The 15,889-nt window shown below is 56.7% G+C and overlaps 1 protein-coding gene across 1 annotated transcript; it reads right to left on the minus strand.

The window, feature by feature from the left end:
* Positions 1 to 7,376: 7,376 nt before the first annotated feature.
* ASB10 (ankyrin repeat and SOCS box containing 10) lies at positions 7,377 to 15,175 on the minus strand. Its single transcript, XM_060020074.1, has 6 exons — positions 14,791 to 15,175; positions 13,721 to 13,988; positions 10,509 to 11,028; positions 8,296 to 8,409; positions 7,851 to 8,036; positions 7,377 to 7,687 (listed from the first exon to the last, which is right to left on the minus strand). Exons 1-5 carry the CDS (start codon positions 15,059 to 15,061, stop codon positions 7,851 to 7,853), a joined length of 1,359 nt encoding a protein of 452 aa, XP_059876057.1. The 5' UTR covers positions 15,062 to 15,175; the 3' UTR covers positions 7,377 to 7,687.
* Between the last annotated feature and the right edge of the window lie 714 nt (positions 15,176 to 15,889).

Genomic DNA, 15,889 nt, shown 5'->3' on the forward strand with positions numbered 1-15,889 from the left:
CGCTCCCTCCGCAGAAGCCGTTCCCAGCGGCCCGGCCGGCCGGCCCGGGACCCCCGCCCGCCCCCCGCAGCCCAACCAACTATTATTAATGGAGATTGATGAGGCCGGACACGCCGCTTTGTGAAAGTTTGCGGCCGACGAGAAGGCAGCGGCAGCTGCTGGGCCGGTGCCCCTCCCTCCAGCCGGCCCGCCCCCACTCTGCCCACCCAGCTCTGGGCGTGGACTGGGAGCTGGGCCCGGCGTGGACCGAGCGCGGGGCGGCCAGCGAGGAGAGCGCAGCGAGGGCGCGGCGGCGGCGGCGGCGGCGGCGGGCGCGCGGCCGGCGCGGCCGGACCACAGAGACCCCCGCCCCGGGCCGCCGCCCTCCGTCGGACTCCGGCCCAGTCCCCCAGCGTGCCCCCCGCCCCCGACGCCCCCTCCCCGGCCCCTGGGGCGGACGACAGGGCGGGCCCGAGAGCAAGGCGCGGCGGGCGGACGGGACCTCGGCGCCCCCCGGGGCGGCGAGGCGGGGACGGCAGGGGGCGCGCTCCTCCGCGGCCGCGGCGGCTCTGGGCCCCTCGGCTCGGACCCTTTTCCTCCTCGGTAGCCCGCATTCACACTCTCCCCCTGGTGCCTCTTGGCATTGGCCTTTCCTCACTCCCCCTCCGTCGCGCACTCCCTGAGTCCCTCACTCTGGCCTCTGCGGGTAATTTCCTCGAGTGCCCTCACTATAAGTCAAGTACTTACCATTCCTCTCACCCTTCTCCCTCCATCTTCCTCCCACCCTTCCCTTTCCTGCCTTCGTTTCTATCCCTGTTCCTATCTGATGATTCCCATTTCCCACTCCCTCATTTCTCGCCTAAATCTGTATCTCTGTCTGTCTGTCTGTCTGTCAATCTCGGTCGCCCTCCCTCGCTCTCTCTCCCTCTCTTCCGCTATTAATTTCCCTGATTGGCTCCCCGACTCCAGCGCCGCTGATGAGCCCTATTCATTCCCGGGCCTGACACTCTCGACCTGCCCTGGCTGATTGCTGGGGGCTGGCCCCAGGAGCGCTGATGAGCCCCAAGGGTCAGCAGCGCTAATTAGCCGCTAATTGCAGATGACTCTGCTCACCTCCCCCATTCTCCGACACAGAAATGGCGGCGCCTTTTACCCTCCCCGTCCTCCTGATTCCCAGAAGTAGACTTGTCAATCTGGAGGCAAAAGTCATGGGCACTTTTGCTTGATAGCAGCCTCAGGTCAGTGGGCAAGAAAGACTTAAGACAGGCAAGTCAACAGAAGAAGGGTGACCGGAGCTTCAGGACGCAGAGCAAGCTGGCCAGCTAAATGAGGGTCATCTGGTCACTGGGAAACTGTTATGCAGGCGGGGCCAGGGAGAGCCAAGCAAGCTGAAATGAATAGCCAGGCAAGTTTAGGAAGAGGCAATCTAAACAGAAGAAGTTATTTGGTTTAGGTGAGGAGGAAAACCTACACCAGAGTCTCAGCGTTCCAAGAGAGAGCGGGGCAGGTAGGAACTCTGCATCTTGGTGACCTCTGTTCACATCAGGAGTGTTGTGTTGGCCTGTGAACACCACTCATGTCAGGCTGACGTATTGAAGTCAGCACCCTGAAAAACACTGTCACCAGAGTGGGACAGAAGAGGGTGGGACCCTAGAAGGAAACCTTCTTTGGTTATGCTTGACTGACAGTGCATCAGAGAGGTAAAGGGAGAAGAGGGTGGTTTCCATGCAGTCCTGATCTATCTTGGGCTCTACACTGAACTCAGTGAAACTTCTGAGAGACAAGTCTGGTGGGAAGATGGCTCCAGGGAGAAAGAAGAGGTGCCTTAACTCAGGTCTGGGAACAGTATCCTAAAGGACCACGGTAACCCTTGTCCATCCTCCTAAAGATATTCTTCAGAACCCTTTGTAAAACTAACCAAGCATTGCACGGTACCAGTATGGAAGACCAGACTTCAGAACTGTATTGTAGGGCTTCCCTGGTGGCACAGTGGTTGAGAGTCCGCCTGCCGATGCAGGGGACGCGGGTTCGTGCCCCGGTCCGGGAGGATCCCACATGCCGTGGAGCGGCTGGGCCCGTGAGCCATGGCCACTGAGCCTGCGCGTCCGGAGCCTGTGCTCCGCAACGGGAGAGGCCACAACAGTGAGAGGCCCGCGTACCGAAAAAAAAAAAAAAAAAAAAAAGTGTATTGTAGGGACTCTCCTGGTGGCACAGTGGTTAAGAATCCGCCTGCCAATGCAGGGGACATGGGTTCGAGCCCTGCGGTTTGAGCCCTGGTCCGAGAAGATCTCACATGCCGCGCAGCAACTAAGTCCGCACGCCACAACTACTGAAGCCTGCGTGCCTAGACCCCGTGCTCCGCAACAAGAGAAGCCACCGCAGTGAGAAGCTCGCACACTGCAACCAAGAGTAGACCCTGCTCACCACAACTAGAGAAAGCCCGTGCACAGCAACGAAGACCCAACACAGCCAAAATAGTAATAAACAAATAATTTTTTTTAAAGTGTACTTTACTTAAAAAGTGAGAGGTCGGTACTCGGTGTGGTGGCTTTACAGTGTTGGGTACATAATAGAGGCTTACTGGTTGGAAAAGTTACCAAGGGAACTTCGGGCCACAATCACTGAAATGAAAGGTGTATGAGCGGTAACACCACCAATCAAATAAAGCTGAAGGAAGAGCCATTTTTAAAGCAACTGCATTCACTTTTTGCATAGGTAATAAAATCACCTAGTACAAAATTCCAAAAGCTCAAAAGGATGTTGAAACACCTCCCTCCCACTAGCCCCCCCAGTAAAAGGCCACTTTAATAGGCCTGTCACTCTTTGGTGGGATAGAATGGATCATGCATTGTCAAGGACTCAAGGTTAAAGACCCTCTGATCTTGAAGATGTGTGTCACCCAGTTCAAGCCAAGAGCTTACTGCCCAGAACTATACTCAGTAAAGTGGAATTCTCTGCGCAAGCTGGCACAGACAGTACAGGCTTAAAGCTTGTTGCCAACAAATCTCAGTGGGCCACCAACTCTGAAATGAGGCACGTGAGACCTCGGGGACTTGGTATTGCCCTGGTGGTGTGTGTTTGTTAGGTACTGTATTTTATAATCCATTTTCGTCCTGGATCTGTCCCCTTGCCGTGCTGGGGTCATGAAGTGTAACTTCTGCACAGTCCTTGACATTCAGTAGCTAAACTAGAATAAAACCCTCACATACAGAGTGGCAACTGAAGCAGCCCATTTCCTGTCCCTGCCCCTTCATGGACCGTGGAACTGAGGCTGCATGGTAAAAGGAAAAAAGCCTTAGCTGGAGTAAAAAGACCTGAAGTTAAGTTCCTATTCTAACCCCTCTCTGGGCCATGTGACCTTGGTCCCTTTTTGACTTAACTTCTCCATCCATGAGAGAGACAGCAATTAATATCTACTCTGCCTTGTCAGACAGCCAGTGCAAGGATCAAGTGAATATGAGGAAATAACCTTCCAGATGAGTCCTTCCTGCACTAAACTGACAAAGAACAGCAGGGCGGTCAATTATGGAAGTTCCCCAAGTCAGTGGCTCTCCAGTGCTTCTTACTCTCCCATCAGTACCAAGGACAGAAGCTGTCACCATAAACCTGAACAGAGCTGGCTCCTTTCTTTACTGAGAAGAAAACTCTGCGGTTCTCCTACTGAAACCCTGAACAGGCCCATGTAGGTAAGCACCTCCCCTCACTGTCTAAAATGGAAGGCTACAAGTGCTTCTTTAACTGCCCACGTGCTGGCTTGTCCCATCTCACTACTCCACCAGTTGGGGAAATGCTCCTACAGAGGAATTTTATTTTGAATCTACCCTCTCTGCTTGCGCCTATGTCGACCCCATCATCTGGCCTCCCCTTCACAGACTGGAAACCAGCACCCAGAAAGAACGAAGTATTCTTACGTCAAATCCAAATATACCTTCGCCTCACTCATTGGCGGGACAGTGTCCACTTACGGTGGGGAACGTCGGGCTCTGCCGCGGGTACCCTCTGGTGGCAGCAGCGCGCAACTGCGTCACCTCGAAAGAGGTGTGGAGTACTGCAGCGCCCCCTGGCGTTAGTCTAGGAGACGCGCCGAGGGCAAAGGAACACCACCAGGTGAGCGGTCCAAGGGCGAGCGCGCTGGGCGCTGCAGGGGACTTAACTGTGAGTGCACTGGTTGGGCAGGGGGATTGTACACGAGAGTCTTAAAGTCTAGTATGCACACACGTAGGTTCATGTATGTTGGTTGTATCCAGGTACTTGAACCGTGTGTATCGTGTTAAATGTGTGCCGATTGTGTGTGCGCACGTGATACACGCGGGTAGGTTGGTGCTGGGGAGGTCCGCGCCTCCAGTGCAGGGCGGAGTCCTCACGGAGGCGTGAAATTGGTTTGGAGCAAACACATTACGGAAAGCAATTACCGGGGAGAGGTTCTGGGCCCGCGGGGACCCGCAGCCAGGAGGCTGAGGAGGAAGCGCCCTGGCTTGTAAGAGTGTCTGGATGTCTAACCCCAGAAGGGACCTTCCTAACACTGCCTTGCTAAGGGGAGAATGCGTGAAGTTGGGCAGCAGCCTCTCATATTGACCACTCCATATTGCCCCTCTCCTCTTAACGCCCTCCCTCCTTAAAAAGGCATCTGGCAAGGAACCAGTGCTCTCCAGATATGGTCAGAAACACTTCCCCCTTCTAATCACTCTTGGAGAGGCACCCCACCTTCTGTGAAGTCTTCCCAGGCCCCCGCCCCTATCCTTGTCTTCCCCCTCAGGCCCTCAGCTCCTGCTACCACATGTCTTTTGCATTCACTTCATTGCCCCCTTGTATTTGAACTCGTTATTCACACACCTGTTTCTCAGACTACATGGAAAATTCACTGAGGGTGGGAGCAGGTCTCATTCATAGCTGTGTATCTAGTGCCTAAACCATGGGGCTCAGCAAACGCAAAATGAATGACGTGGATGGGAATTAACTAGAATTTCCATCAAAATGCATAAACAGGACTTTCTCAGGAAAGTCCTCCCCTTGAGAGTCAGGATTCTCTTGGGACAGAGCTTTAAACATTTTTCACATGCAAACACATGCATTTTCTCCCTATTTATATCCCCAGGCCTGTCCTTATCCTTGAATGCCAAATTCATAGATCCAAATGACCATGTAACACAGCTTCTTTGAGACGTCTAACAGGCAGCTCCAACTTTACATCTCCCAAACAGACCTTCTGATTCCCTCACCACCTGCCCTCTTCTCATCTTCCCCACCTTAGTAATTAGCACCACCATCCATCCAGTTTTGCTCCACCAAGAAAAAGGGGAGGGGAGTCATCCTGCATTATGCTTTCCTTCAGCCCCCCTCATCCACTCTATCAACAAGTCCCACTGAGGGACTTCCCTGGTGGTCCAGTGGTTAAGACTGCACTTCCACTGCAGGCAGCAGCGGGTTCCATCCCTGGTCCAGGAACTAAGATCCCTCATTCTCGCGCGGTGTGGCCAAAAATAAAAACAACAACAACAAAAACAAAACAAAAAAACAAGTCCCAATGAGTCTCCAGAAAGAGTCCCAAGTCTCACCTACTGTTTCCCATCTTTGCCTGGACTGCTCCAGTAGCCTCCTAACTGGTCTCTGATTCTCCCTCCCCCCCATCCCTCCCTTCCCCTCCCCTCCCCCAAGCCACTCCGCAGCCAGAGCCATCTTTGAAAACAGAAATCAGTTCATGTCACTCCCCTCTCTTCCCCACTCCGCTCACACGGCTGGTTCCTCCTTGTCATTCAGGCCTCAGGTTAAATGTCACCTACTCAAAGAGGAGGCTTCCACGTGACCTGAACTCAAATAGCTCCCAGTCACTCTTGGTCAATCACGGGGGAATTCCTCTGCGAAGGGCTTATCACTCTGCTACTTTCCCATCTGTTTGCTTAGTGTCTCTGTCCCCACTAGAGTGAACTTTCTAGTGGGGACCAGAGAGACAGGCCTTTGTGTCGCCGGCGCCCAGACCACAGGAGGCACTCAAACCTCTGCTAAACAAACGAATGGCCAGGGGGGCATTCTCCCCAGGACCCCGAGCTGGGATAAGACGGGGCTCCCCGGGGAAGGCCCCAAGCAGTGAGCGGAACCACGCGTGACTACAAGCCCGGCCAGAAGCCGCTCCCCCACCCCTGTCTCTTCGCCTGCGCCCACTTCCCCTGTGAGGTGGGCCTGTGGGGACTGGCCCAGCCTGGAGCGTCTACAAATGAGGGGCCAGGCCTCGGTCGGCCCCCACTGCTTGTGGGCCTGGGCTCCAGGCGCAGCCCCTCCCGTCGGGCGGTCCCATCCTCGTCGCGCGCCCCGCGCCCCCCACGTGGAAGCCCAAACGGGGCGGTCAGCCCAAGGCCTGTGAGGCCAGGTGGGAATCAAGGTCCACTCACCTCCGCGGCCCTCTCGATGCCCTCGCGAGCTCCGCGCGGTCGGTCTCGCCCAGGCCCCGCCCCCGCCGCCTCGCACCCTCTGGGGCCCGCCATTTGCCGCCTCGCTCCCAGCGGCTGGTGGGAAAGTTGTGAACTCCGGCGCGTGCGCACTCTGGGGCCCGGGGAAATCCGTCCGGCGACCCCTGACGTCACGGATCACAGTGCACTGGATTGGCTGCTCCGTGGCTCCGAGCAGCTCCCCCTCCCTCCAGTGGTTGCAGGCTGCCTCCTGGGTGCCGGGGCGCCTACAAGTTCTTAAAATCCTGGTACTGCAAAGACCCTAAGGGACTCTCTCCTTGTCTCTTGTTTTACACATGCAGAAACTTGGGCCCAGAGAAGGGACGAGACTTCTGTTCCACAAGTTAAGGGCAGAGCTGGGACTAGAACCCAGGGGTGTTACCTCTCAGCTCAGTGCCTAATTGAAGGAGCAGTTACGGGAGAGACAGGAACCAGGTGTGCTTCTGGCGCTCCCTGACCTACAGGACAGGCAGTAGGTAGAGTTGTGGTTTTTCTAAACCTGGGTCTTTCACTCTCACCTGAACTGTGGTTACCCTGCGGTGCTCGCTGGCCTGTGCACCCACCTTCCCGTTGTCTTCCTGACCCTCACCTCACTGCCCAACCCCAAGGCTGCCTTTACCATCCTGCCCCACTGTCTGCGCTGCTTCATTCCGCAGCGGCTCTGCCCTACACAAGCCTCTTTGCTCCCCCCGTCCTCTGGCCCCTGTCCTTTGGCTGGCTCTCCTTCAGCCCTTTTCTGATACTATCTCACCTGGTGGCTATTCCCCCACAGCATGGGCCAGAGGGGCAGGTCTGCCTGGGGTCCCTCAATAGCTAGTGGATGCCATGCAGCTGGCACCATGGGGTAGATCCAGGGAGACCCCATAAATCTGCCCATCTCGAGTGCCCTGTGGGCCAGCCAGCTCAGAGGAAGGGCTGTGGGAGACAGCACCGAGTAACAGAGGCCTGGAGATTTTTAATGTGCATACAGGGTTTGGACAAGCTGGAGGGGGCCTCAGGGGACCCCAAGAGGAGTATCTATCATTTGCCATGAGTCCCGGCTCTCTGTCCATCAGATGTCACCTGGCCACATGGCCCATCTGCCTCTCCTGGTGGGAATGATGACATCCACATCTGCCTGTGGAGCTGGACCTCCTGCTGAGAGGGCCACCTCCACCTGAATCCGTTCAACTCAGTCCTGAGTTCCAGGCGCTGTGAGCCGTGGGCTGACATCCCCTAGGGCATGGGGCATCTGCTTTCAGACTCTCTCAAAAGGCAGTGGACATCTGGAAGGAGAGATGTGGATTCAGAGACGTCTGGTGGTCTGGGAATTTGGGTGGTTCTGTCTAGGGCCCTGCCCCCAACTCTTCTCTTGCCTCCGACCCATTCCCCCCACTCCCCCACCCCAGCCCCCAATGGCTGGGACTGTCCACAGAGCCCAGGGCTCACCTAGTAGAGCACATCCTCGAAATCCAGCTGCAGGTAGCGGAGCAGGCGGGCTGGCAGGGGCAGGCGGGGCAGGGCATGGGGCAGGCAGGCCGCCAGGTGAGCACGGAGGGCACAGCGGCTCAGATGCTGCAGCGATCTGGGCTGCCTCACCAAGGCCAAGAGGGAGGAGTAGAAACGGTGGTACTTCTGGGGGCAGAACGAGGGTCTCAGAAGGAGTCTTGGACACGTGGTAACTACTTCTCCTAGCGAGGGGAGGCTGGTGGCCAGTGGGTCTCCAGGAGCCTCTTAGAAGTAGGGAGTGCTTCGCGTGTTCACAATGTGAGTTTTCTTTTTCTGAGTAACTTCTGTGGGGCAGGGTGGGGGGACCCACAGGGCTTCCCTTTAGGCGGTGGAAGTCTCTTGGGGCAGGCTGAATGAGTGTGTGTTCAGGGTCCTAGAATCTGACCTGCAGAGTTTCAGGAGGCACCAGGCCCACGGCCTCCTCGGGAAGCTGCATGATACTGTAGGTGTTCATCAAGACCTCAATGGTCCGCGGGGACGTGCACCAGCGCTCCAGCACCTGCAGGGGGCAGAGCTGCGTCAGTGCTCTAGGGGTTACCACACACAGCTGGTACCCTGTCCGTCCACGCAGGATGGCCAGCCAGCCAAGGAACAGCTGTTGTGGGTTGAACTGAGTCCCCCAAATGGTATGTTGATGTCCTAATCCCAGTACCTATAAATGTGACCTACTTAGAAATAGGGTCTTTTCAGATGTCATCAAGTTAAAAATGAGGTCATTGGGGTGAGTCCTAATCCAATATGACTTCTGTCTTTATGAGAGAACACAGACACACAGGAAGAATGTCATGTGATGACACAGGCAGAGATTGGAGCGATGCATCTACAAGCAAGCCAAGGATTGTGGGAAACCACCCGACATTAGGTGATAGGCCTGGGACAGGTTCTCCTTCAGAGCCTCTGGAAGGAGCCAACGCTACCTAAACTTGGATTTCAAATTTCCAGCCTCCAGAGCCGAAAGGGAATACACTTCTACTGTTTTAAGCCACGCAGTTTGTGGTACTTTGTTACGGCCACGACAGAAAACGAGCACAACAGCTAGCATTTCTATCGTGCATAATTTATGCCAGATATTTTCTTAGCACTTCACGTGCGTTGACTCTTAATCCTCGTCCCTACAAGGTTATCCCCATTTTACAGACATGGGAAGCTGAGGCACAGAGAACTTAAGTAACTTGCCCAAGTTGTAGTTCCAGCAATGCAAGCCTGGAGGTGTGGCCATAGAGGCCTCCTTGCAGGGAGGGGTTCCTCACTGGAGGACAGGCACCCCAGCCAAGCCTGGAGCAGCTGCAGGTTGTGGGAGATGAATGCCGACTTTCTGATCGCTTGGGATGTCGTGGAGGCCAGATGAAGGGACGAATGGGGCACTTTGCCGTGCCAGCCTGTCCCCGAGGCCGTGTGGACAGAACACGGCTTGAGGGACAGGCAGTGGGGTCCCAGGAAATCTGTTTGCTGCTCTGCCTCCTTCTCCCACCCCTTCCCCGAAGGGGAAATCATTAGCTGTCAGAATCACTGTCAGATTACAGGGAATTGCTCGTCTCCTAATTATCTGGTGTTAATAGGAGATTAATTAGTGTTAATTGTTGATTTTCTTGTATTTTCCCAAAGGGGAGACCAATCTGCCGAACTCTCGGGCTGTTTAACTATTTGGTCTTGCTTAGGAAACTAGACAGATGCTTCTAGGTTTATGAGTGAAGAAGAGAGGCAGGGACAGCAGGGAGAGTCCAGGACCCCACGGGACTGGATGGTTCAAGCCCGGGGGCGGGGCGGGGAACCTGCGCCTGCTGCCCTATACCCATCCTGACCCAGCTCCTTGGAGAACGAGGGTCCCCACCCCAGGTCCAGCATCCTCTGTGATATTATAGAGCCCCTCCAGACACGGCACAGCATGGATAGTGTCCCCTGCCAGTGCCTCGGTAGCACAGGTCTGCAAGCTGAACCCACCTCGGGGGATATTAACGTAAAATAAGACAGAGATTGGAAATTGACAGCGAAAGGTGTTTTTCTTTGGTGCCAGGATAGCAGCTGCTGGTCTCGGTGGTGTATGTTCTGCTAAGCTCTTGGAAACAAGGACCATGTCCATCTGCAGATGGTCAGGAGGCCTTGAACCTCATGACCCAGGCTTATCACTCTGCCCTGGGCAAGCGTCTCCTGTGCCTGGAGTGTCTCATGTTCAGGGTCCCACTGCCAGGGGGAGCCTCCTAAATGCTTCTTTCATCAGCTCTCTCCGCTGATGAAGAAACGACTCCCTGCCACCCTCATCAGTCCTGGCTCCTTCTGTCTTTTCAGCTCCTTTATAATCTGGCCCCAGTGCCCTCAGTCTCCCTTCATCACACATACATGCAAACACATACGCGCGTACAAACACGTTATATGCATACATACACAGTGTATATGCGTGTGTGCACGCACACACGCATACACCCCTCCCGCCGGTGTGCTGTTTGCCCCCCGTTGGGCTTTGCTTACATGATGAATGAAAGACAAAGTACTGACCTATGTGCCCAAGTTTGGAGCTGCACCCAGAGCGAGATGGAGCACAGGTCTGGGTCTCCCCGTGCCCTCGCTCTCATGGCCCTCCCTCGGGCCCTAGCCCCGTACCTTGGGGAGAGCCCCAGGCCACACGCGGACGGCACCGTGGTTGAGCAGCGCCCGCACCGTGTGCTCGGGGCCCTGGGCCAGGGCTGCAGCCGGGCCCTGCAGCGCGTAGTGCAGGGCCGTGTGTCCCCCATAGTCCATGGCGTTGGCACTGACGCCGCAGGACAGGAGCAGCTCCACGACGTCCGCATGGCCTCGGCGACAGGCCAGGTGCAGGGGCCGCCGCCTGTCCTGATCAGCAGCGTCGGCGTCGGCCCCGGCCGAGAGCAGCAAGCGGCACAGCTGGAGGCAGTGGGCGGTGGTGGCCTCGGCGTCAGCGGGGGACGTGCAGCGGGCGTCGCAGGCGGCCAGCAGCGGGGTCCAGCTTTCAGCATCGCGGGCATTGGAACATGCTCCCCGTCTTAGAAGTAGGTCTGCCAGCTCCACGTGGCCCAGCCGGGCGGCCACATGCAAAGGGGTCTCCTCCTCTTCTTCGGACCGACCATCCACTTTTGCTCCAAACCTCAGGAGCAGCTCTGCACACCTAGTAAGGGCGAGACGGCCGAGGGGAGGAAAACGGGGTGCAGACCTTCACCCCTGTGTTCCTGCCGGTCTGAGCAAAGCAAACCTGGGGGGACCCTTGGGTGGCTCCTGGTGCTGTCTGCTCCTTCCATCCTGGCTGGCACTGGGCATCCAGCAACATCCTGCAGCATCTTTAGTGCCCTCTCTCAAGCCAGGGCTCTGCGTGCTGGGACGGGAGGAGGAGGGGGGAAGGGGACGCAGAAGTGAGCACAAATGGAAACTGGGGCAGTGGGAGAAAGACCAAAACCAAAATCGGCCGCCAGATCTGCTCCAGGATGGTCCTCTCAGAAGACTGTGTACGCCTGCCAAGATGTGTGCCCTTAAATTCAAGGCTAAGGGAACTTAGCGTCTTCGAGTGACACTTTCCTCATCTATAGAATGGGGATAATTGCTGATACCTAGACCGAAGAGGTTGCTGTGAGTGGCATATAAGACAATGCCTGAAAAGCTGTCAGCATGAGAGTTCATAATGGCCTCGTTGGGTGGGGACAGTGGGTGGCATAGATGGTGGTGGATCGTGGGGGCTCATTATATTATCCTGTCCACCTTTCTATATGTTTGAAATTCTCCAAAATAATTTTAAAAATGCACTTGCTTATTCAAAAAAGGAAGCAATGATTGTCACAAAGTGTGATCTCAGGGAGCCTGGGCTGAAACACGGCCAAAGAATGTGGGATTGCATAGAACAGCATCGTCCAATCAGTGGCCACCGGCTACGTGCGGCCACCGAGCCCTTGCAGGACGGCTAGTCCTGATGGAGACGTGCTGTGAGTGCAAAATACACACCAATTTTGAAGACTTGGTACAAAAAGAGAATGTAAAGTGTCTCATCTTTTTATATTGGTTCCATGTTGAAATGATGACATTTTTTTTTTGTTTTTGTGGTACGCGGGCCTCTCACTGTTGTGGCCTCTCCCGTTGCGGAGCACAGGCTCCAGACGCGCAGGCCCAGCGGCCATGGCTCATGGGCCCAGCCGCTCCGCGGCATGTGGGATCCTCCCGGACCAGGGCACGAACCCGTGTCCCCTGCATCGGCAGGCGGACTCCCAACCACTGCGCCACCAGGGAAGCCCAATGATGACATTTTGGATACATTGTGCTAAATAAAATATATTATTAAAATTAATTTCACTTGATTCACAGATATTTATACACCCATGTTCATAGCAGCATTATTCATGATAGCCAAAACATGGGAGCACTCTAATTGTCCATCAATAGAGGAATGGATAAATAAAATGTGATCTATACCATGGAATATTAGTCAGCCTTTAAAAGGGAAGGAAATTCTGTTACGTGCTACAGCCTGGATGAACCTGAGGACGTTATGCTAAACGGAATAAGGCAGTCACAATAGGACAAATACTGTGTGATTCCCCTTATCAGAGGTGCTGAAAGCAGTCCGATTCATAGGGTCAGAAAGTAGACGGTAGTTGCCAGGGGCTGGGGGGGAGGGGGAGGGAGAGTTGTTGTTCAAAGGATACAGAATTTCAGTTCGGCGAGATTAAAAAGGTTCAGGCGTTGGATGGTGGTGATGGTCGCACAACAATGTGAATGTACTTAGTGCCGCTGAACTGTGCACTGAGTAATGGTTAAGATGGTAAATTTTATGTGACGTGTAATTCGCCACGATTTAAACATGAATTTCACCTGTTTCTTTTTCATGCCTTGGTAGGGCTACTAGAAAATTTTAAATTACATACGTGGCTCGTGGCGTATTTGTATTGGACCACGCTGATGGAGAACACATCTCCAACCATAACACGAGGAAGTCGGTAGAATCCTCTGAGGGCCGATGAGGCTAACAGGAGGAAGAAGGTCCACGAAAGGGGGACCCAAGGATCAAAACTGTGGCACCATTCAGGGGCAAGATGTGAAATTTGGCAGGTGTGTCGTCAGTAGAGAGAAGGCCTCTGTCGTACATACAGTTAGTTCATAGATTTGCCAAGGCTCCCTTTGCCGGGCTTCCAGATTCATCAAAAAATTATGAGGACTCATTCTCCAAGGTCCCCTCCACATAGGGCACAATTATTTGGGTCACTGTGAAGGAATGTCCTCTACAGTAAATAACACATTATTACATTTGGGTATAGCCATTGGTTTCTTGTGAGTCTGGTTAGCTGGGCTCAGTCCCCGAGCCCATTTACCTGAGGGTGCCTGCCAATATGGAAACGCCAGACCTGCCAAGCTGAGAACCAGACCCTGCCCTCAAGGACCACCACAGGCCCTAACTGGGGGCCTGCTATCCTCGACAGCCTATCTGGATCACTGGACAGTCAGTTCCCTGAGGGCAGAATCGTGCCTTATTTACTGCTGTGCTATGCACGGTGCCTGGGACATAAGCTCAGAAAAATGAAAACTTTACACCACTTCCCCATAAAGGAGCCACAACTTCCCCCGTGCCGGCCGTGCAGCCGGGCCCTGCTACAGCCCTCCTCCGGCCCTGGGGAGGCAGAAGCTGGTGCAAGGACAGGCCATTCCAAAGCCCACCAGGCCAGTGGTAGGATGGCTTGGGGAGAAATCGCATCCTGACTCCCACCTGAGCCCCAGCTCACCAGGCCTGCCAGCCCTCGACGCGCTCCCTCATCCTCCCTGCGCTCGTCTCTTTGCCTCCCCTACGAGTGGAATGGGGGTTGAGGCGAGGGGTCACTCACTCGAGGCTGCCGGCCGCCCCGCAGAGGTGCAAGGGGCGCTTCCCATCCTGGTCAGGGATGTTGGGGTCGGCTCCGGCCACCAGCAGAACGTGCGCACAGGCAGCGTGGCCTGCGGCACAGGCCTCGTGCAGGGCGGTGCGGCCCCCAGGGGCACTGTCTGGCCTCGCCCTCCGCCTCAGCAGCAGCTGCAGGATCTCCGTGTGGCCCCGGCTGGCCGCCACGTGCAGTGGGGTGGTCAGCTCCTCTTTGTACGTCAGCGACCAGAGTCCTAGGGAGAGACGGGACCTGGGCCTCAGACCCTGGAGGGAGGCAAGGAGCTGCCAGGCAGCGGGGGAGGTGGGCGGAGGCCAGGAAGAGGGAGCCCAGAGCTCCTTCCCCAGGCTTCCCTCTCCCGCTCAGACCCCCCAGTGTCCCTGGCCCGTACTCAGAGCACGGATGTTGAAGCGGAAATCCCTCCATCGCTCTGGGTCGCTGGTATCAAAGACGGAGTCCGCAGCCAGGCCGGTGCTGGAGTCGGCAAGGATGCAGGAGACAGAGCCCACATCCCCGGCCAGCACCGCCTGCCAGAAGGCCAGGGCGGGTCCCGAGGCCGCGCGCGTGACGATGGGTCTCGGGCCTGCCTCCCGGCGCTCGGCGGACCCTCCGCTGGGCTTCTCCACCAGCCTGGCACAGAGGGCATGTCGGTCACCAGGGGGCTCGCTGTGCTCCCTGCACTCTTCTGGGGACCAGCTCATGAGGGCAGCGTGGGAGCGTGGGGGAAGGGGGCTGGGGGCTCGGGGAGGAGAGATAGGGGCCAAAGGCAGAGAGGAGGAGAGGAGGAGGGGACAGGAACGGACGCAAGGAGAGTGTCTCCGTGTGCGGAGCCTCGCCTGACCTGGCCCCTGGGCTCAGCAGGAGCTATTCTAGGCTCCGCATGACTTCTCTCCCGGGCCAAGGTTTAGGCAAGCCTCAGGGTGGGAGAGAAACAGCCCGGGAGCACACTTCGTCCTCAAGCACCTGGTACCTCTGCGCCTGGTGCGGTCCGCCCAGGCCCCCCGCCCTCAGCCCCGTGTCCCCCGGCCGCCCCTCACCCCTCTGGTGGCTGATCCAGCGAGGCTCGGCCGCCCGGCTCTCCAGCAGCAAGTCGGCTGTGCTGTGCGGGGGGAACAGCTCCTGCAGCCGCGCCAGGTCTCCCGTGTACAGGGCGTTCTGCAGCGCCATGTCCCGGCACAGCAGCGGCGAGCGCTGAGGGGTCTCCCGGGCTGGGCAGGACCGGGGACCCCAGACCCGGCAGGCTGAGGCCGAACGGAGGCACCCCAGACGGTGTCCCCAGTGGGGAGGGGAGCTCCTTCTCCCTGGCATGGCCAGTTTCAGGGAGAGAGAGCCCAAGCGGCAGGACACAGGACGATGCCGCTGGCGGACTGGGTGGGCAGGTGCTGGGCCCAAGCCAGGCGCAGGTCCGGTGTGGGAGGGGCAGGGAGCACACAGAGGCCACGCCACAAATAGCCCTTGAATAGCCCGGACATCCTAGCTGTCAGCGGCAGGGAAGGAGGCGTCAGGCTGGGGCTGGGAATTAGGGTGGAGCCCTCCGACCCTGACCTGCATGCAGCAGGGTTGAACGGACCACCCAGACCTGGTGTCCAATCCACAATTTCAGAGGTAAAGGAAATTGGAGCCCAGAGGCGGGGAGGGCTTCGGCCAAGGTGTGACACCTTGTTGCAGGGGTGGGGGTGGGGATGGCGGATGGGGCTTTCAAGCTGTCCTTTTCTCCCTCGTTCTCATCTATCCTGTACTTCACCACGCTGGCCTCCAGCGTCCGGGGCTCTGATCCCAGAGGGAGGGCGCGTGGGTACCAGATAATTTCTCCTGCCTTCCCAAATGCCACCAATTAGCCCCACACCTTCCCACTTCCAAATGCAAGGGAGGGGGACAGCAGGGACCAACAGCAGAGAACACCCTACTCTGTGAGGAATCCCCTCCAGGGGTTCTCTGGAAGACGGGCTTCTGTGCAGGGGAAAGAGGGCTTGGCCTCCAGGCAGCCCACCTCGGTGCTGGCCCCCCTCTCCCTGGGTGGCCCCAGGGGCTCCCGTGGCATCGCTACCTGGAGAGTGAGGACGAAGTGGCTCTGCCCATTCGGGCACCTGAGGATGCATGATGAGACTACTCCCACCTGGGGAGGTGAAAAGGGGA

This window comes from Delphinus delphis, chromosome 9, assembly GCF_949987515.2.
Source record: "Delphinus delphis chromosome 9, mDelDel1.2, whole genome shotgun sequence".
In the NCBI taxonomy this organism is placed as follows: domain Eukaryota; kingdom Metazoa; phylum Chordata; class Mammalia; order Artiodactyla; family Delphinidae; genus Delphinus; species Delphinus delphis.

What these genes read in the sequence shown, in the direction of transcription:
- ASB10 (XM_060020074.1), bottom strand. Translation starts at nt 15,061, where the DNA reads ATGCCAGGGAGAAGGAGCTCCCCTCCCCACTGGGGACACCGTCTGGGG. An exon ending in CTGGATCAGCCACCAGAGGG is followed by an intron (nt 13,989 to 14,790) that starts GTGAGGGGCGGC and finishes GTCTCTCCCTAG; the next exon opens with GACTCTGGTCGCTGACGTAC. An exon ending in TGCCTCCTGAAACTCTGCAG is followed by an intron (nt 8,037 to 8,295) that starts GTCAGATTCTAG and finishes TTCTGCCCCCAG; the next exon opens with AAGTACCACCGTTTCTACTC.